Source organism: Aplidium turbinatum, chromosome 1, assembly GCF_918807975.1.
Source record: "Aplidium turbinatum chromosome 1, kaAplTurb1.1, whole genome shotgun sequence".
NCBI lineage: Eukaryota > Metazoa > Chordata > Ascidiacea > Aplousobranchia > Polyclinidae > Aplidium > Aplidium turbinatum.
Genome location: NC_137472.1, coordinates 49,151,575 through 49,173,834, shown reverse-complemented (window position 1 = coordinate 49,173,834; position 22,260 = coordinate 49,151,575). Strand labels below are relative to the sequence as shown.

Genomic DNA, 22,260 nt, shown 5'->3' with positions numbered 1-22,260 from the left:
GTGGTTTAAAAACCTCATCCAAGTCAAACCTCACATTTCAGCAAAAAAAGGTTCGATGCTCTCTTTTCACTCTGTCCCTTATACTTAAGTAAGACAGGCCAAAAATATTTGTTAAGTTACTTTTCAAAATCGCCTAATGAAATAATGCCATGCTGCAAAACATGAGGCTTGCACTCAAATAATAAACTTCAGAAACTTTATGCGCCATTGTGGCCGAAAGCACACTTATATTATATTAACATTAAAGGAGCTTCATGGGTCATTGAACAATATTCTTAAACCTTTATTTTTGTAACATGCGGAGTTATTAGACCAGTCCGTGCAAGACACCTATAGCGAAAAACGACGTAAGTTCAAAAGTGTAATTCAAACCATTTGGATGCATTTAAAAGAACTATTATCGGAACTGAAAGGTAAGAAACACTTAAGATTTGCCTTTTCTTGATCGGAATACCGACACCAACTAATTCTAAGTGCCAAGGTTAGAATAAAGTAGCTGATGCAGACAAGTTTACATTTCTAATGATCTTGATTTATAAGTCTCGTCTTACCTGCAGAATTTTAAAGACTTGTTTCAAGATGTTTTGCTCTCGGAGGAGCTTTTGTCTCTCACGATCTGGGTCATGTACGGTCACTTCAAGCGCATCAACCCCGCTACGCGGTTGCCGGGCAACGAAGTAAATAAGATCTTCCAGCAGCTTTATGACAAATCTGAAAAAACGGATCTTATGAATCATCCGCCACGATTACCAACTTAGCGTCACCGAAATGAAAATCAAATGCAGTAAAAAGTGCATATGGAAATTTGTCGCCAAGCTGACAAATATTAATGAAAACCTTGTGGAAAAAGAACACGACCAAAACGCGTGAAGTGTAAACAGTTGTAAATGTACAGCTTCGACAATCAATGAGAATACAGCGCACTGTCCAAGTGTTCAATAAGCTATTGACAGTATAAGGTTGGAAATGGCTGCTAGCAGTGATAATTGAAAATCAAGATAATGTGATGTCACATGTTAAAAAAATAAGTTATTCGGACATGTGTTAGTGTATCACACCATGTTAAAGACCTTGCTCCGGCAAATACTAACGCGCATGGCAAAGTCTTAGAAAAGACCCGAATGGAAACTAACCCGGTTTTAATACTCTGACTCTATTCTGCATTTATTCAACGTCTTTATGCTAATATCTGATTCTCAGAGAACGACATCTTTATCAAAAAATTGAATTCACACTGTATGCAATATGCATATTTTCTGCAACCAAATATGAAAAAGGCATTCTATGACTGCACAATGCCCAATAAAAGGCAGCACACGTTTTTATGTTCCACAGCCTCAACAAAAACCATCGTTGCCTGACATCCGCCACTTTTTATGACGTAATAAAGACTTACAAACATGCAATAATGTCACGAAGGCAAAACCAGCCGAAGAAACAGGAATTCATCTACTCAGGCATGTTCTTGCATTGGATTGGATGGTTTTAATGTAGGCCAATTTTGTGACGATTTTTGCCAGTTTGGGGCATTTTGAAGAAATCAAAGATCAGGATTAAAAAGTTGTATCACCGCTCAGACAGCAAATCGGTCATTTTTACATTGATTCAACGATTACAGACGTTGAATCAATGTGAAAATAACAGACTGCTGTGTGGGATCATGCAGACATGATCTCGTTTGACAAGATTGTTAACATTCATCACCTGCTTCATCAATATGAATATTGAATAACACCAAGCCCTGATAACATTCGAAGTACGAGAAATTCTTTCCCACGCAATTTCATCAAATTATGGGCATGTAAAAGAGATAATCCATATAAAAATTTAAAAAAATCACCGACGAAATGATACCATCATGTTCCAATGTTTGGAACGCGCTGTACGTGAAAGCATCTGCTGCACGCTTTCAACAGCAACTCATTGGAATAAATGTAGGACTGTAGGTATTGAGTAAATAAACATGGAACAAAATCATATATGATAGGAAACTGAAAGATAGATATAAACAGCACCATATCGATGTTATTTACACAGCTTTGTGACTAGAAGACACGGGGTATGAAAGTATTACTTGCTGATAAGTTACTGTATACTGAACGATTGAATGGTTATTGGTTATGCAAAAAAAACAAAAACGATTGCTTACTCCTTACAGTAAAATAGTTTTATCAAGCCATATTGTTTTGGTAAAAAAATGGGGTCGATGTGTGAAAATGTAAATTATGCTCTGCACCTATTACATCTTCGTGAAAAGTAAAGGTCACACTGAAAACTTCATTCCGGTGATATTTAGAAAAAGCAAAAAGAAATATCAATCAAATCAGAACAAAAATATTCGTCACCTTCGCTCGTTGACGGTAATTTTCTTTTTTTCCATGTTATTTGCGCAATCGGCGAGCACCTTGCTTGCATCGTTGGCAAAGTCAAGATCTCGAACCTCTTCAACGTTGACGTGAACTATGGCGAACGCCTCGCGGTCTTCCTTATGTTTGCACGTTCCGATCTGAAGTTGAATGTAAAGCAGCAAAATACATACAACAATTTTTTCTTGTCGTATCCAGGCTTACAACCGGTGGTTGAAGATTAGAAAGCCAATATTAGTGTGTCCAACTTTAGGGGTGTCCTTAAAATATTCTGCCAAGTACACAGCCGCGTGCTCTTGAACGATGTCAAACCGGTATCCTTTGGAGTGTCGTACTTAGGCTCTCATCAAGCAGCTACGCACCCAATGAACAACAAACTACAATGCGATGAATGCACGAATGGAAAACAAATAACATACGACATAATCAGGAAGAGATTCACAAGCACAAGATTTCAAAAAATACATCAGAATAACCTTTGACATGACGGGCCGTTCCTCATCTTTGTCGATAGGAATCACTGTAGAATGAACCCATGTGTCTGTGCACAGATGCTTTAATCTCACATAGGAGTTGGACGGAACCAAGGCATCACTTTTCGTGAGCGAGGTCGGATCAAGCTCAAAGATGGAGCTGCAATGTAGATGGAAGTCTGTGCTTCTTTTCGGTTAGAATCAGCGCTTAGACGTCTAGTCTCAAACAGAAAATGTTGCTACCTACATCTAGTGACGTTGGAACGATGTAAAAACAGCAACTTGTGCTGGCTGAGGTAGCTTCACGCAACATATCACTGCAGGGCTTGACGTATGTCAATGCTGCAGCCTTTCGAATTCATATGAAAAATCCCATTGACTGGGAACGAAACCACTTTTATGCTGCAATAATAATCTCAGCCTCTACTTAAAAACCAAAGGTTGAACAGAAAAGTTTCAATTTTTACACCCTACAACGCTGCCCAAAAACGTTGAAGCTCACCATCACCATTTCAATAACGAAGGTGATGTCTACTATCCTTCAACCCAGTATATACAATTTTAGTCAGCAAATTACTTGACTTCAAAATAAAAAGCAATGGGTGAATGCTTAAAACACTTCATCACCGCTGACATGACACTTTGGACTAACCTGACACTGTTTGACTCGAGTGTGGAAATGAGACAATACATCATCCCGCCAGGGGGCCCTCGCCCTCTTCCGGATCTGGAAGAGCTCTTCTCTGATGCGCCTGTGTCGCTTTCGTTGACCTAAGACAAGACGCCATATTATGATGACTGAAAGCATGCAGTGAAATTTTGCAGAGAATAGAAACATGCAATCGAAACACTGCAGCCAACGAAGTGTCTACATGACTGGGGCAGAAGTAAAACTACACAAAGTGAGCACAGTATACTACATTGTATGACAACCGGAACAAACCGATATACGTAATACATAGACAAGCATATCAGATGATTATCGCAAGATGCAATGGAGTCGATAAAAATGATTTATGTTGATTCAACATAAAAGTAATGACAGCAAAAAGCTAACAGGTGAACGAGTTATTGGATGATGATATGTTGCATTGCATTTGTTATTATGACGTAAAGCTGAAAGTGCCACTAGAGTTTAATAAGATGGCTCAAATGGCTAAAATGTAAAACTGAAATGTATTAATCTATATCCTTATGAGAAAAGAGTATAATACTGTACAGTGTACATAAGTGAGTAGTTTTATGATGAATATGATTGCATAGAAGTTCGGATCAAAGAAGACCAAAGGATGTTTTGTAAAATACAGCGAAAATACACAACATGTAAGCGATGGCACCTGAGGTTAGTTTGTTATGGTAATAGCAACAAAGTAACAAATTTCATTGCGTCTGGCTTTTAAAAGGCAGGAAAAGCTACTGGGTTTAACTGCACACACACGCCGAGCTCAAGCTGTTAAACAACTTCACGACTGAACAATGCAACTCAGTGGAACATTGATTTATATTGACAGGTAGGGCTTTTACACAATCATTTTATTACTGTCGTTGCAACATAAACATTAAACAACTGAGCTCAAAGTATCACAACAAAAATGTGCTATTATAGCAATGAACAACTGTAGTAGGTTAGGAGATAAAACAGCACGAACAGTGCAACCAAGAACTTTTTTTCCTTTGCCAATTTAAAAGGAATCACTGCGAAAGCAACCCATAGATTGGCATAGCGTTGAACACGCGCAAACACATACAAAGCTCACAAGAAATCTTTCCTGCTTTCTTTGCGGTTTACTGTTTAGTGATATGGTTAACATTGGTGAAGACAATCAAGTGAGTCAACCCAAATTGAAAGAATCAAACATCAAATCCAAAACAAACTACCACAACAATAAAGCCCTCCAAGCTTCCAAACAAGAATTTTAATTCAATCAGTGAAGCCATTCCATGAAAAACAATGACATCGACTTTTCTAAGATAACGTGTAATGCTAATTTAATGCTTTCATGGAAATTTACAATAAAGATTGTGAAAGCAGAATCGAAACAATCAAGCTCTAGGTGTAGGAGACTAGGTGGTCGTAATTTACAAGATCTTAACAAATTCACTGCCAAAATAGGTTAATATCACACTACAGCGATATGGCTGATTCAAATTCGAACAAAGCGTTGATTCAAATTGGGCACTAAACTACAATCACAAACAGCGATGTTTGGCAACTAAAAAGATTGCGATAAAAAAGGTGCCCAACAACTACTGCATTAGCTTTTGCACGTCGCGCATTTTGTGATGAAGACCAATGCCAATTTGTAAACATTACAAAATAATTGAAGCATTCGGGAGTAACAAACACACACCCCCCTGCCTTCATAAGGAATGAATTGAACTTTCTATACAAAGACAACCGTTGTTTACATTAACCCCTCACTGCAGCACAACACAATTGAATGATGAATGACTCAGATGACGGTAAAAGTATGGCACCAGCTAAAAAAATTTAGATTGATTTTACATCTGCAGATGTTGATGCCACCATGCCAGTCAAGTGGTATATGAGGATTAGATTCAGATTTCATCCCTGTCCAAGGCTGAGTTTGAACAGAAAGACGAGTCAACAATCTCAGCTAGCAAATCGACCATTTCCAAACTTTTTCTGACGTCTGCAGAATGCAGAAAATGCTTGATTTGCTGGTTGAGTCGTGGATAGAATGGCCAAGCAAATGAAACGTCATATTTCCTTCTCATGGTTAACGACTTAACGTGCGATGAAAACATGAGGAAAATAATTTGTACTTAAACGTATTATAACGTGGTTTCACAACAAATACAGAAAGGGACTGTTCATCAGGCATTAGATAAATGAAATGACTTGATAAAATAGTTTCATAACAGATAGTGTGTCGATTATCAGTTGAGAAGTGTATAGCTTTGGTGTAAGCGCTTGTGGCAAAGGTTTTTCAACATTTTTTCTTTCAAATTCAAACAAGCTTTGCTGCACACAAAGACAAACTTATTTTCAGATTCTCCATCCAAACCATTACCCTTTTTGTCATTTTATTTATCCGGAATGCGGAATGAAAAAACAGTATCATCTACAATATGAGGTATTCCAGCTCACAGATCAATGGGAAAAGGCAGCAAGACCAAAAGAACCTTGGACGCTTTAAAACGACAAGCATATGGCATGGGAAACAAGCTTCACGCATGTAACTATCACAACCATAAAACTCAATGTTGCACACACTAACACCTGACTAGCTATAGACAGAGCTTATTATGAAGCACCACAGTCAAGTCAAAATCCCACATGCCCGACAAACGTAGAGTAAATATTTGTCTCGAGCCATCCGCCATCTATCAACGGCAACGCGAGGTGCTCAAGCTTGCATACAGGGTGATAGCTTATAATATTATGTGAAAATTAGAATAACCCAAGTTAGGGAACTCCTGAACTGAGGTAAGACTATAATTTGATAAACTCCCAGCTTAGAAAAACCCGTCATTTTTACATAAATTAAACGTCTGCTGACGTTAATCCTATGCAACATGGACGGAATCTGCTAATTGGTGTTGGCACTCATTGCAATTATGAAGGAGAGGATACAGTACACAAGAACAAATACGTGCCAATAACGCTGCATATGCACGCGCAGCAAGGTAAATGGTCACGTCACAGCAGATGGGGAAAATAGTTCGAAATATTAACACGTTTCTGAAGTTTCTTGACAGCAACGTTGCCAATGTACTCAAGGGCTGGAAATGTCGAGGAAGACTGATGACGAAACCAAAAATTTGCAACAAATCTTTCTTCATGCAAGGTGAGATTTTTTCTATAAAAATGTTTCCAGCCGGCCATTTTTTCACAAGCACGTTTTTGCTATGAGAAATAACCATGGATTTTAGCATGTAATTGAATGTAGGATTTTAACATGTAACGATCAAGAGGATGCAAGTGATGATAAATTTTATGAATGTTTGAAAATAAAACCGCTCGATCGGCACATGCAACCCATTTCCCAGGTAACAAAATCGATTATTTTACATTGGTTCAACGTTTGCAAACGATTAATCAATTTAAAAAGAACGGACTTTGCTGGCTGGGTTAGGCTTGCTGAACAACTGTCAGACTTAAGTAAAAAATGGTTGAAATTGTCAATCAAAAGATGTGAATGCTGTTTGACTGGCGTGGTTAAAATGTTGCAAACATATCACCATGTATGCGAAGTAGTCATGCATGAAAGTCTGTCGTTAGTGAGGCTCAAACCTGACTTGACCCAGACAAAGACCGTGGGCCACTTTGACTGTGTGTACGCGACGAGCCGCCAAAAAAACCATTAGAATGCGACAGGGAGATGGGGGATGATATACCGTCAGTGTAATTATCATTTGGTTCACGGTGACTCCAGTCATTATCAACCTAAGACGGGCAAAGTTATTCAAAATCGCCTCTTCAATAAACCACCCTCATTGCTTACACAAGCATCAAGCAAAACAGTTTTAATGACTCTTGGTGATCGTTATATTCTTGTTACGTGTTAACACCATACAAGAAAGTAAGATTGTCCAAGATTTAAAAACTGAACTCCATGTTTGGGTTTCAAAGTGGTTAGGAACGCTGGCACTTTAAAATTGTCATGCACAGCACACGAATTAACGGCAGCAGGATGTTTAGTTTATAAGTTCTTTAAAAAAAAAAGCAGTGCAATCTTGACACCCATTAATTCTAGCCGCAAAACGCCTGATGAAGAAATCAAATGAATAATCTATTGGTGCGGCTAGTGGAGCGGACCACCAGTGGAGCATGGAGTGGAAAAACTCCACAAGACTTCAAACTTTCATTTCCGACGTTGATCTCCATCCAGCTGGAATGCAATTGCAAAGACAGATCTGTGATTCTGTGTGTGACTGAATCATCCAGATTTTTCAGCTCAAATGGGGAATGGCAAATTCTATGATTTGTGAGTGTGAAAGGAAAAAGTGACGACAAACCCCCTCAAAACTGCATAATCCATCGTGCCCTAAACGGGGGTCGTGGTCTACGGGATCTGAATAACGGAACAACACAACGGCTGCTCGATACCTGCCCTAATATTTAGTCCGTGCTACCGCGATTGTCTCGAGTGTGATTGTACAAAAGTCAGAGCTCTTATCCGTGGATTAATGAAGAAGATTCATACAAAGAATAAACTATTTTGTTTTGAAAAGCAAGCAAATCTAGATACGTTCATTCAAACAGAACAAATCCATCACAAACAAATACAAAAAGAGTTAAAGTTTGGATCTTAACCAGAGCTGAACTTAGTTTACAAATGTGACCGGACATTGCAAAAAAAATATATTTAAAAATGCAATGGGAAACGTGTTGGACGAGCATACATTAGCCTACCGAGCGTATTGCGTATTGTCTATGGCGGCCTATAGTTATCGAAATAAAAAATCAAATTGCAAATTATGTGCAACTTTTTAACCGTATAAGTGGCCTGCGTGGCCGGCTGGTGAGAGCGTATGCCCAACACTTGAACGGAAGCTGATTCTCCACTCAGGGTAAACAAACAGCTATATCTTGGCAAGGCACTTAATGAAACGCTGGAAGGTGACAACAACGATTAGCTTCCTTGCCTTCTCGGCGACTTAATCCAAATTTTTGACTATCTGCACAAGTCAGGATAGCACGAAGAAAGTAATGAGTTTATAAAATTTAACAAAGGATGCATTACGTCTTCAATGATGGACTTGCAAACCCGCGTTAAAAAAAAGCAATCGTCTAAAAATAGCTGTAGCGTAAAGCAAGACCCAGACTGCAGCTCACCAAATAAAAAAAAAATTGTGACAAAATGATGACCATCAATATATTGAGCAATGTAATCCAATATCCTGCTAAAAGTTGCACGTTTTCTAACATCATGCAACGTTAAAAACTTGTAATTATTGTGATGTTGCTTGAGAACTTTAGAATTAGATCTACAAAGCATTAATGCATAGTCAACAAAGCCTGCAAGGCGAGTCAGTTGCTTCTCAGATAGCTAAACACGTAAACAGTTCCTTTTTAAATCTTTTTTCTTTGATTTGCTGCCGATACTATTTATTATTCAACATTATTCAATCGGTTCAAGTTTCTATACACAACAGCATTAAATTTAGAGCAATTAAAAAGTCGGCAAATTATTTCACGTTTTCCAACTTTCTCAGACTTTCGGTTTGGTTCGCTGGCAAGCAGCCCCTGCAGGGTTACACGAATAGCAAAGTATTTGTTTATACAACATTGAAAAGCTTTAAAGGGGCAGTTACCGCAGCTATTAAGTGCTCGTTTCTGCATCAATTGTCTACGAGGTGCGAGATCAGTCTGTGAGTGTTTATTTCTGTAAAAGCGAAGCAATGTCTGCGATGTTTTGTCAAAAGGATGCCGTTAACTATACACAAAAAAATACGACATACTGTATCTGAAACAAGATCATTTCCGTCCAGTTAGAGTGCTAGACCTTTCAGCGCTTATAGCATCAAACAACATGACAGAGAACTTTTCTTATCATCAAAACATTGCTTTCAATGTTTTGAACTGACGGAATTTTTATAACTCATAAGAAGCTTATTTTAAAATCGTGAAACGAAATAAGCTCATCCACGAGGTGCATAGTGATGCAGTCAAAGTCTAGTGGCGCAAATTGTCAAAGGTAAAAACAGCCAGCTGCAAAATTGTCTCATATCTTCATGCAGGAAATGAGAACCACGAACGCCGCAAAACGTATTCTTGATTAATAATGCGTTATTTTTTTATATTCCTAGCGAATCAGCACATGTTAGTTTGTTTTGTCACAGACTAACAACAGTGGGCCAGTAAATACTGACCAACACAGGTTTTCGGAGGAAGAAAAAATTCTTCAAAAATTGTGATATTTTTGAGAACCAGCGGCGAAAACGTGAAAGCAGGGACACCATCCAAGTTGTGGATTAGTCAGCGAATAATTCGAAAATGCAATAAGCGCTCTACAAAAGTTGCCTGTTTCACATTGTTTTAAACGTTGAAGCATTGTAAACAAGGCAACTTTTGTTAACTGAGTCACTGATAAGGTTTAGTGGTGGAAGTGCGTTAATAAAGTCTATGCAGTGCGTTTGTGAGAAAATTCCAGTAATAAGAGAAGGAAACAGTGCAAAAATTACACAGTATAACTTTTAAAGGCTACATTCATTACAATCCATATCGAGGATGCGAAAAGTTGTGTGGTATCTCAAAGTTATCTGCTTGATGTCAGGCCAACATCAAAGTAATTGTCCTGTAGTCCTCAGCAAAAGGCTTAATTGACCAAGCTGTGATTGATTCTGCATTTTTGCTTAATTACGAACATTCGCCGGTTAAAATGACCGTTGCAGTCGGTGGCTTAAATCTAAACAACTGCATCCACAAAATGATTGGTAACATTCAATCTTCTTACTTTGAAAATGTCGCCACAGCCAAACTCTGTCAAATCGTGAGTTACTAACCGTATTTTCGCAGTGATTATCCGTATATTTAATGACAAATAACAATAACTGCGCAATGCGCATATGTACTAAATCAACGACATGATTACACTGCCAGGCTAAACAACTATAATGTTTCTCCAGGGACTTGGTACGGTTTTGTGATATCACAGTCGCAACATTAGGTTTGCACACTGTTAGATTTGAAATACAAAAAAAACAAGCGAATGAAGCAGAGAGAAAGAGAACATTCGCAAGAAGGCGCCGCCAAACACGATGCGAAGCATATTCACAAAAGCATGACGATCTTTATACACAGATCATGCCATAGTGCAGCTTTAAATTTGACTGGAGGACGATCTGTTAGTTGCCAAAATCGCGAATAAAGGTTGATAGTTTGAGTAGTAGTTCAAACTAAAATCTTTCTGTATATTTTGAGCTACTTTTGTGCTTTGTTACCATACAAATAATGGACTAGATTTTTACACGTGCTGGAAATCCAAACAGTGTCTGGCAACACTCGTTATTATTTTAACGTGAAACTAGAATTTTTGCAGTGGAGATCCAATGACCACACTTTCGCAATTTGAATTCTCAAAACTATCATTTCAAAAGCCTATAAAATGAATTTAGCTTGGAGTTCAAATTCGAAATTCCATAACCTCCAGTTCCCACATTGGCAAGGTCTGTGTAAATACTATATCCACAAAAGTTAGGAATACGGAAAACATTTTCCTCGAAATCTTTACCATGATTTTTGTCAACACTCATGGTTAGCTCTTTTCTTTTAATAAAGAAGCCAAAAAGATAAAAACATGCTTTATGTATAATTTGAGTTTTTGCTCAACATACGATAGCGCACCATTTCAATTTATCGCTTGCGATAGTTACCTTCGTGGCCAGGTAGCTCCCGGAAGCAAGATGCTTAAACCTAAACAGGTTGTTCCAGTGGCCAGCACCCCCCTGGCACGGGTCTTTGTGCACAACCTAAAAGAAAGTAAAATTATGTTATAAATTACCTAAAAATACAGCAATGGAACGTCATAGAAAGCAAGTATTCCGTTATATCATGCTAAATGCCGTGTTGTTGCTTGGATTTGTATGCTTATGGTAAAAAAAGAAATCTCTCTAACAAACTTGAAATTATAAAAATATTTAAAAGTTTAGCCCGTTTCAGATGAGAATTGTGCACTCTTCATGCAATATATCCCTCTACAGTAAATTTACACTTTTATTTTAAATGTACCGGCAATTTATATTTTCCTTGTTCCGGTTTGAAACTCTTGGGCTTTGAAAGTAGGTTACAATAAAAATTTCATCACCAATTTCAAAATTTAAAAACTAACCAAGCACTTTAATTTCATCAGGTAACAACAGAGTAAAAAAGCCAATAAAAGAAGACAAATGTACTTCTATCTCCCAGAGAGCCTTAGAACTTGTTGCTGACGTAGCAGACATCCGTCCAGTTGTTCGCAAGAAAACATGAAGACCGCGCTTGTACTCATCGCAAGTGAGAAACTTTTCCTGCTCGGCGTGGAACAGTCGAACAACATCACCTCCTTTCAACGCGTCCACTCTACACATTGCCGCATGAAACAACATGCAAACCGCACACAGTAAAAAACGAAACAATGGATGTTGTTGCTGGCAAACTAATTCATCATAAATACAGAGAGGTTGCTTTGCATTGTCCGTATTGCTAAAATTTATTATTATTATTTATAATTTTCTTATACAAGGCAGCATAATGTGTGGGAACGAGACAAAGATGAATTGATTAAAATCATAATATTTGTGGCACGTTACTGTGCATCGAAAGAAGTTACTGTCTTCAAAACCAAGTACGGCATTACAACCAGCCACATGCGTGTAATGTTTAGTAAATAGCGTTTGGATACATAGGAGAATCACGTATTCAAATACCGGTCATCTTTCCATGACATGAACAAATTAATTTTCCAACTGGTGTTCGAGCTGACAGAGTTAACTTCCTTGCAACCGGGATTGTCCATCAATTCCCAGTTACTGGCATGCAAGGGCTGACCGGCGTTGACTGGCATTATCACAACTTTGTCTCCAATGACAACCTGGCAATTACATGAACTGTTAAGCATAGATTTTAACCCAGACAACAAATCAATCGTTTTTTGCTTTTATTCAACGTCTGCAGACGTTGAATCAATACAAAAAGTGATTGATTTACTGTCTGGGAAAGGAAGTGCGTGTCATTTCAGACCTTGAAGGATTAAAATTCCTTGCACAGACAAGCTTAATATATTAGCACTTGAAATGCAATAGATTATCAGCTAATTGTCTTCTGTTAAAACGAACAGCATTGTAGTAAGTTTCCCTATTCAATTTAAATTAATTTGCTTAGGAAAAGCCTTTAAGAAATTCAAGTATCGACGCAATGAAGAAGAAAATAATCTGTTTTTAATTTGTATCAAGGCTGAGAATGCACCAGGGAGCAGAAAATTGCTCCTGAATGTTGCATTGTCACTGAACTGCGGAGCGATGAAGTAAACATTAAAAGTTCGAAACAAAGCTTTAAATAATAAACAGGCCTTTGAAACTTGAAAATTTAGTGACAATGGTGGTGTATCGTTGTAGTAAACTTTTTAAATGCATTATTTTTCGATAAGATTTTATATATTAATTAACTCTATATGTTAAAAACGTCTTCAAACCACAAGTATGACCACTTTTTTAATACAAATTTTGATGTATTTACTTAATATTATTAATATACTTATTAAGTATATTCAGTGCAACAAAAATGAAAGTAGATCATACACAATAAATTGATGGGATTGAATAAGAATAATCAAAAATTTAAATTAGTTCTCCGCAAAACTACACTGAAAATAAAACCAAAATGAAAGTTTATGCAAAGTTCTAGTAGGCCGTGGTTGATATTATGCACAAGCAAACACCGCCACTGCACTTTACCTTTTATTTAATAATTTTCAAGGCTAGTTCAGTAAAGAGTTTGGAAGCTGTTTAGCATACACTACAGAACTGTTACTCACGTTGTCACCAGTTGAACGTAGCTTGTAGAATAATTGAATATAAAACCAGGAGCCTTCATTTCCATCAGGATCCAGTGAGACTCGCATGGCATTCTTTTCAAGGAGAGCGGGAAGCCGTTTGTTAACAGTTAAGAACCTGATACAGAAGAACATTATTCACTCATACTTTTAAATGTGAGTAGAAGGTTGCACAAAGCTCAAAGCTGCAGGTTTTCGTCTGACTCTCTTCAGAAGCTAACGTCAGAATAAAACAAACTTCAATGTGGTGAACATACAAAATAGCTCCTGAAGAGAGTCAGGCGAAAACCTGCAGCTTTGAGCTATGTGCATTGTGCAACCTTCTACACATAATTTTTACGTTTTGTGCCATCAAATCCGTTGCAAATTCGATTTTGTATACTCTTTTAATATCGGCTACAGTATCGGCCAAATTTAGCCGATACTAATACTCCAAAAATGGCCGATATCACCGATATCGATATGTAGGTTCATCTCTATCATCTCTAGTCATACACGTTTGTCAGTAGCTCAACAAAAACTAGACATAGAAAAGACATCATTATCAGCAGTGAGATGAGGTATCCATAGAAAAAACTTGTGTGAAGATTTCTTTGTGTGAAGTATTACATTCTATGATTCATAGCAGCAGAACATACTTGTTTGACTTCATGTGAAGAAGTTGCACCACACTACCATACTTTACTGGCTCTCCAAGAAGTTTCTGATTTTCTTTTTCATTTTGTTCCTTTTCAACCCCTGCAGATTCCTGAAAATAGAAATAACAGCAAAGTTCTTTGTAATATAGAATACATATTACATTCAGTAAACATCATAAAAGGATGAATTTGATGCATTTTTTACTAGATATATAAGTAAAGACGTAAACATTAATACCAATCATTTGAGCTAGGTTTCCATTGTCCAGCAAAATAGTTAGCCTATGAAACGAACTGAATTCTTTAATATGGATAATTGGATATGGAACATTTATCTACAGAAAACTCCCCAACCTGCAATCGTTTCATAATCACAGCATCTGCAATTCGAGTGGCTCCAGTTTTTAAGGTTTTCCAAAACTGCTTTTGGGCATTGTACCGATTCATCGGACAAATTTTAAAGAGACAATCTGAAATACAGTTTTGGCATTTGAACATTTTTTTCTTTTTTTACGACAGCATCAGCCGGTTGCTGAAAAAAAACACTCACCTCTACCCAGTCCCAGGGTGTAATAAATTGAGTGACTATACTGCTGAAGGCTAAGTATAATGAGAAACTTCATTTCTCCTACGCCGATCCTTGAATCAATTATGGGACTCACCTTTACCTTTTACATCAAGCATTTCAATAAAAGTAAATCATTATGCAATAAAACTGAAAGTATCTTGTTCATGAAAAGTTGCAATTTTTGTATAGAACTTTTCTGTGGTCTAAATCAGGGTGGTCCAAACTATGGCTTGCAAGCCTGCATAATCTCAAAACTCACAACTGATTCTTACTAGTTAACTACTCACAATTGATTAGTAATTCTCATATGGCTCTAACACTCAATTAAGTATCATAATAAATCAATACAGCCAGTTTATGCCAATGAAACTATCACCATGACAAGAATGACAGGAGATAACTCCACGGGTTGCAAAGATTCAGGTCAAAGACGACACAAGATATACAGTAAGTTTGTGGCCTGGACCATCCTGGTCAATTTAAGTTATTAAAATTACCTCTAAACTTCTGAGGCGGTGATTGCAAGTCTCCTGCATCCGGTTGCACGACACACCGATCATCAACAAGCCTGTTCAAAAGCAAAAATATTTTTGTTTAAACCTTCAGGTCAAACAGTTTCTAGGAAATTATATAGAATAGAAAAGATACAAGCAATGCAGCAATACAAGCAAGCAATACAAGCAAATTTGTATGCAGACGACCTGGTCTTGACAAGTAATAGTATGGAGGGACTGGAGAGAAAGTTTGAGAAATGGAAAGAAGCATTTGAAACCAAGGGTATCAAGGTGAATCTTGAAAAAACAAAAGTGATGGTGAGTGGAGCAGAAGGAACAGTTGTTGAGAGCAAAGTAGATCCCTGTGGAATATGTGGCAAGAGAGTGATGAGAAATTCAATGCAATGCAAGGAATGTGGAAAGTGGGTACATGCAAGATGTGCTAATGTCAAGAGAGCCGCAACAAGATTGGCGAAGTGTTTTGTTTGTGGGAAATGCAGTAAAGGAAGGAATGAAGTGGAAGGCCATGATGATGAGTTCTGCCATGGCATAGAAACAGTGACAGACTTCTGTTATCTGGGTGATCGGATAAATGGAAGTGGTGGATGTGAAGCAGCGGTGACAACAAGGGCAAGATTGGGCTGGGCAAAGTTCAGGGAATGTGGGGAAATGTTGTATGGCAGAAAATTCTCACTAAGGATGAAAGGGAAAGTATATCGGAGCTGTGTGCGGCCTGCAATGCTATATGGTAGCGAGACATGGGTATTGAGAGAGAGTGAACTGGCAATCCTGAGAAGAACGGAAAGGTCAATGGTGAGAGCAATGTGTGGGGTGAAAACGAGAAGGGAAAAAAGGACTGAAGAATTGTTGGATATGCTAGAGATGAGAGAGACCTTAGACCAACTGGCAAGGGCAAATGGAGTAAGATGGTATGGACATGTGATAAGGAGGGAGGAAGGAAGTTTTCTTAGAAAGGCACTAGATCTAAAGGTGGATGGGAAGAGGAAACGCGGTCGTCCAAGAAGAACGTGGAAACAACAAGTGAAGGATGAATTTAAAAAAGTCGGACTGAAGGAGGAAGATGCAAGGGACAGGGTGAAATGGAGAAAAGGGATTAAAACAATTGCTGCGCGGAAACAATCGGCCACCCCCACTAGTGGGGAACAAACCGACGATGGATTATGATGATGATGAGGACAAGCAATCATATAAGAACAAGCATGCTTTGAAGTCTTCAGTTTTGTAAAGAGTAAAGATTGAAAAAGGTATATACTTCATCAAAACGCTTAGGTGAACAAGGATCAATGGATCATGCATTGCGGTATAAATCTTACCCAAGAGTGGAGATAAATCCACAAACAGAATCTTGTCCTGACCCTTCTGCATAGAGAGATATAACATCACCAATGTGCAAAAAGCTAGATGTCATTTTGTTCCTCCAATGTGACCTTCTCACAAAGAAACCATCCAGATGTAATAGACTTTTATACTACCAAAAAACTTTGTGATGAGTGTTCACAATGTTTCTCAAGTGTTACTTCTCCATGAAATCAATCTAAATTACACAAAAGATTGATAAAAAACTTTATTAACAAGCAGAAATTTTAAATTACCGGTACCGTACCAACTTCAACATCTAGGCTTGCGTCAGTGATTTAGAGCCTACCTCCACAGATAAGATGAATGAAAATGCAAAAATCAAACTTTAAAAAAAAAACTTCTCACTCTATTGATATATGGCATACTGGCATAGTGCTCTCTCAATTAATATTAATAATGACAAACTACAGCTGTTAAATATACAAGAAATTTATAAACTAGAGATAGCAAAATACATGCACAGAGTCCATTTAAATCTATTACCAGAAACGGAATGTAATATCTTCCACAGACTATCTGAATGCCACTCACACAATACGCGCCAATCATCCAGCAGTAACTATTTTGTTTCAAGGGTGCGTACTGAATTAGGTAAAAGGCAGATGTTAATAAGGGGTCCTAAAGTGTGGCATGAGGTCCCAGGTGATCTCAAAGGTCTTTCTCCAACTTCTTTTAAAAGAAACTTTAAACACTACCTTCTTGATTTAAACGCCACTGTTGAATAATAACTGTTTTGTCTATATAATTACATTATTCTATTTGCTCATCTCTTTGGTATACGACTATACGTTGCTTTTTATCTTTTTTACTGATTAAAATTGTCGATTGATATCTCTTAAACTCCACTCACAATTAATTCATTCAGTAGCACGGTAAACCTGCTTAGTTTGTTAGCTTTTTTTTTCTTTTTTTTTTTTTCTTTTGCATAATGAAAACATGTGTATCTGTATCACCAAATGCTTGATTTTTTTTTTGTATGTGTGTTTGTGTATTTACTGTATATATGTTATTTAGGCCTACATCACTAAGCTTGAGGTGGCTGCTGACTAGATGACCGTTTGGTCTTTTCGCAGTCTCCTCGTCATATGACACACAACCGATTATTATTGTATATGATACTTTGTATTCTTTTCATGTTTGTGTTTGTGACAAATAAATAAATGAACTGAATGAACTGACAAGAAATAAAATATAAGACTACCGTAAGTTATATATGGAACTCCATCTTTTAATTCAAATAATACCAACCAGCGTCATTCATTTGGGTAAATCCTAGGTGCTTTTGACCATAAGAACTAGTGCACATCATCATCAACCAATTTGGATTATACAGGCCATGAATTAATCCTCATGTCGAGGGTGTGGCCTGTCTGTCGAGAACGAAGTCTTCTCATCCACACCTCACAATTTAATGGGTTGGCAGAGTCCATGTTCAGGCCTACAAGGTCACGTTTTACAAGCTCTTCCCAAGAAAGTTTTGGTCTACCTTGACGTCGCTGTGCTGCAATGTTGACACGTATGTGACCTGTAAGATCCAGCTTGAGCTGCGCTCAACGTGACCAAGCCACCTCAGTCTGCCTAATTGGAGGACTTCACTGATGTCTTTTAATTTGAGCTTTGATAGAAGAGACTCAAACTGGATGTTGTCTTCAGTAGGTAGTTATCTCTTTACAGCAAAACACTGCCCCCCTCTACATTGGCATGAACTGTCATCTTTTGATAGCCTATGTCACTATGCATTGAGATCAAATGTGTGCCAAGTAACATGTGACAACGCAAGAGTAAACTTGTTACTTACTGTAGTGTTCTTATAGGCCTACTATTGTATAACAAAAACATTGAAATATAAAATTCAGGGAAGGTGGTGTAAAGCAGGTCACCGTAGCATAATTTGGTCTAGTGCTTCCAAAAATACCATGTCAATTCCATTTGTATTGCAAAGCATACAACCAAGGTGTTTATATCAAGCATTGTTGTGGGTTTAACTTGTCAGAACATATTTGTTCTTTTTTTATTTTAAACTTGTAAAACCTACGTCAAACTGAAACCTACTGGTACGGTAGCTGTGCAAAACAATGTTTTGCTATCTCATAACCGAGAGATGGCACACTGACTGGTTTAACTACAAAATGCTTAAACTACTTGAATGACCAGCATAAAATTATAAACTTTCTTTAATAAGGTTAAAATGGAAATTTTACACCAAATCTTTGATAACTTCAGAAGCTTGAAACAGCTCTCTTTGGTCGGTACCACTGCTACACTAGGCCAAGCTTCATCTTCTTAAAGAAATTGTAGACCACTACAATTACATCTTTACATAGACTAGCTGATTTCTTGTGTCTAGCTAGCTGTGAAGTGGAATGAGAAATAGGCTTAGCCCCACCGTCACATTTTTGAAGTTGCATTGCATGTCCGCAATCCGCATCACTGGACACTGATCACTCTCACTCCGAAGTCCGAACTAGAAATAGAATTGCCAATAGCCCAATGCCAGTCCCAAACAAAATATACCACCATTCATTCTGGCGGAATAATTTTTCCTCTTTTCGCATAAAAAAGTCATCCGTGAATAAGTGCGAGGCATAAAATGCGATTTGAACTACTTTCGAGAAATCTTAAATCAAACTAAATTCGCAATACGATTCACTTATATTTGTCATGCATCAGATTCAGTATTAAATTTCCTTTACAGGGATGTGCATCAATAGGCGGGCATGTGGAAAAAACTCCCAGGAAAACGGTTCAATAATGGAGGATATATTTATGATAAATTTCACTTCTTGACAGTAACTACCATAGCTAACTAACTAAACAACTAACTAAAAGCATCGAGAAACACGCAACGATTAAAAGCAATAGAGTGGAAAACAATTCCAATTGGACACAAAAATTCAGGAAGCGCTGTTGATCAAACGCTACAACCCAAATTTAAACAAACAATTATTTGCGGGAGGTGTAGTGTATTGAAATGTGATTATTATGTTATGCTTATGACCGGTTACCAGATTATCTTTTGGCAACCCTGGCAAGTATCCCGGAAGTACATTCTGTTGTCAGCAATTAATCAAAGTAGAAGTGTACGTTGTTTCTGTATATAATACACCAGTAAACAGACAGAATATGACATTTGGCGACGAGGAAAATATTTAAATCTGTAGCCTATTAGTTCAAGAGGTCCAAGCAGACAGTGAATTGTTCTTATCGTGTTGTCCAAACTACTAGTGAGCATCATGAATGGAGCTGCAGTTACCTGTGAGGTGTCAGCTGTATTACCCTTTGATGTCAGTGGTGATGCACAAAGCCAGGGACAACGTTGGAAGCGATGGAAACGGGCGTTTTCATTGTATATCACTGGAAAAGGTGTCACCAGTGATGAACAAAAACAGGCTCTGCTGCTGCACACTGCTGGTGTAGATGTGCAAGAAATTTATTTTTCTTTGGTACCAGACAATGAAGGTAAAACTCTTCAAGAGACTTTAACATTGTTGGATGATCATTTTCTTCCTAAGGCTAATGTACCTTTTGAACGCCATGTTTTTAGGCAATTAATGCAAAAACATGATGAGCCGGTAAACAAATTTGTTTGCAGACTGCGACAACAGGCAGCTATGTGTGAATTTGGTGATTCATTGGATACCCAACTTCGTGATCAAGTAATTGATAAATGTCATTCCAATCATTTACGACGAAAGTTTTTGGAAAAAGGAGATGTGCAGTTAAATGATATATCGTCGCCTGAATTCAAAATAGCTTTATGTCCACTTATTTATCATTTCTAATTACGGAGATAAAGCGAAAAAACGTTTTTATCTAACAGCATACAATGGACATATAGCTTTTTTTCAGAGCTAAATCTTGAACGGTACGTGTTAAAGGCCTAATTTCAAGTGCAAAAGAAAGCTCTAAGTCCAAATACTTAGAAACTTGAAAAAAGTTAAAATCGCCAAAAAGTGGACATAAAGCTATTTTGAATTCAGGCGACGATATTAGCTATTGCTAGAGCACATGAAGCAGTTAATTCACAGGTTAAGATGATGGAAAGAAAATCATTAGAACCAAGCATGCAGCATGAAGTAAATTCAGTTCCTATACAAAGAAAGAGTAACATTAAGTCAAAACAGGGAAAAGACACACAAGAGTGTTTTGCATGTGGATTATTTGGTCATTTCAAACTTGACAGGCAGTGCCCTGCAAGAGGGAAGAAGTGCCACAAATGTGGAAATCTGGGACATTTTCAAAAGAAATGCAGATCAAAAGTAAGGAATACAACACAGTTTTATCAACAAAGAAATGCAAAATCTAAAACCTTTTTAAAATCTAATGCCAATCAAATAGATAATTCAGGATTGGGTGAAAATGAATTTGGAGCATCAACTAATGTCTTTTCAATGAAAAGTTCAACACATGGGCTGTGCAGTGTAAGTTTAAACATTGGTGGTGTGTCTGTGGGAGACATGTTAGTTGATTCCGGTGCATCATGCAACATTGTGAACAAGCAAACTTGGGAATGGCTGAAGACATGTAATATTAATGCAACAACAAGGAAATCTGCTAAAACATTATACGCGTATGGAAGTAAGAAGCCAATTCCAACATTAGGAACATTTACGGCAAAAGTTGAATCAAAAGTTACACAAAAAGTATGTGTTGCTGACTTTGTTGTAGCAGATACCGATGGACACAGACTATTGGGCAAAGACACTGCAGAGACTTTAGGTTTGTTGCATGTTGGTCCAATACATGTAAATGGTGTTAAATCTGGTGCTAATAATGTTGAACCTCAAGTTGATAATGACATTGTGTCTAAGTATGATGGTTTATTTACTGGTGTTGGCTTGTTAAAAGATTATGAGTTAAAATTGCATATTGATGATTCTCTTAAGCCAGTAGCTCAACCTGTTCGAAGAATACCATTTCCGATGAGAGAAAAGGTAGATGTAAAGTTAAATGAACTGCTTGATGCTGATATTATAGAAGTCCCAGAAGGACCATCAAGTTGGATCTCTCCATTGGTAGTCATACCTAAGAGTGATGGTGACATTCGCATTTGTGTTGATATGCGACAAGCCAATCAGGCTATTGTTAGAGAGAGACATCCAATTCCCACTGTTGAAGAACTGTTGTATCAACTCAATGGTAGTACTGTTTTCAGTAAGTTGGATTTAAAATGGGGCTTTCATCAGATAATGTTGGATGAAACGAGCCGCCATATTACAACATTTGTTACACATCGAGGTCTATACAGATATAAAAGGCTAATGTTTGGACTGAGTTCTGCTCCTGAAAAATATCAGAAAATTATTTGGGATTTATTGAAGAACTGCGATGGTGTTGCTAACATTGCAGATGACATTGTCATTTATGGAAAAGACAGGACAGAACATGACAGTCGATTACATGTGGTACTGGAAAAGTTGTTAAAATCTGGATTGACTTTGAATAAAACAAAATGTCAGTTTAGAATGTCAAAGCTTACATTTTTTGGACATGACTTGCACCAACAAGGGGTAAGTCCCAGTGCAGAGAAAATTGCAGCTATTCAAAAAGCACAACCTCCAACTTCAGCTAGTGAAGTCAGATCATTCATGGGTCTTGTTCAGTTTTCAGCTAAGTTTATCCCAAATTTAGCAACCATTGCAAGGCCTATACTAGACTTGACCAAAAAGACTGCAAAGTTTGAATGGCATAAAGCACACCAAGATGCATTTTTGAAATTAAAAGCAGCGATCACAAAGGCTGATACATTGGCATATTATCGGAATGACTGCAAGACAAGAATTGTGACAGATGCATCTCCAGTTGGTCTAGGTGCTGTGTTGACTCAGTTACAAGATGGAGT

The 22,260-nt window shown here is 37.6% G+C and overlaps 1 protein-coding gene across 1 annotated transcript in view; it reads right to left on the bottom strand.

Annotated features, from left to right (window-relative positions):
• Positions 1-16,587, bottom strand: part of LOC145781973 (inositol 1,4,5-trisphosphate-gated calcium channel ITPR1-like) — a 65,553-nt gene extending 48,966 nt beyond the window's left edge. Inside the window, exons 1-13 of the mRNA XM_082593690.1 lie at positions 16,373-16,587; positions 15,042-15,112; positions 14,331-14,446; positions 13,977-14,086; positions 13,321-13,456; positions 12,215-12,378; positions 11,702-11,867; positions 11,183-11,278; positions 7,098-7,250; positions 3,492-3,610; positions 2,843-2,999; positions 2,346-2,506; positions 552-711 (exon numbers count right to left, since the gene is read on the bottom strand). Of these exons, the coding sequence (XP_082449816.1) occupies positions 552-711; positions 2,346-2,506; positions 2,843-2,999; positions 3,492-3,610; positions 7,098-7,250; positions 11,183-11,278; positions 11,702-11,867; positions 12,215-12,378; positions 13,321-13,456; positions 13,977-14,086; positions 14,331-14,446; positions 15,042-15,112; positions 16,373-16,467 (1,704 nt within the window). The 5' untranslated portion in view covers positions 16,468-16,587. The remainder of the gene's footprint in view (positions 1-551; positions 712-2,345; positions 2,507-2,842; positions 3,000-3,491; positions 3,611-7,097; positions 7,251-11,182; positions 11,279-11,701; positions 11,868-12,214; positions 12,379-13,320; positions 13,457-13,976; positions 14,087-14,330; positions 14,447-15,041; positions 15,113-16,372) is intronic.
• Between the last annotated feature and the right edge of the window lie 5,673 nt (positions 16,588-22,260).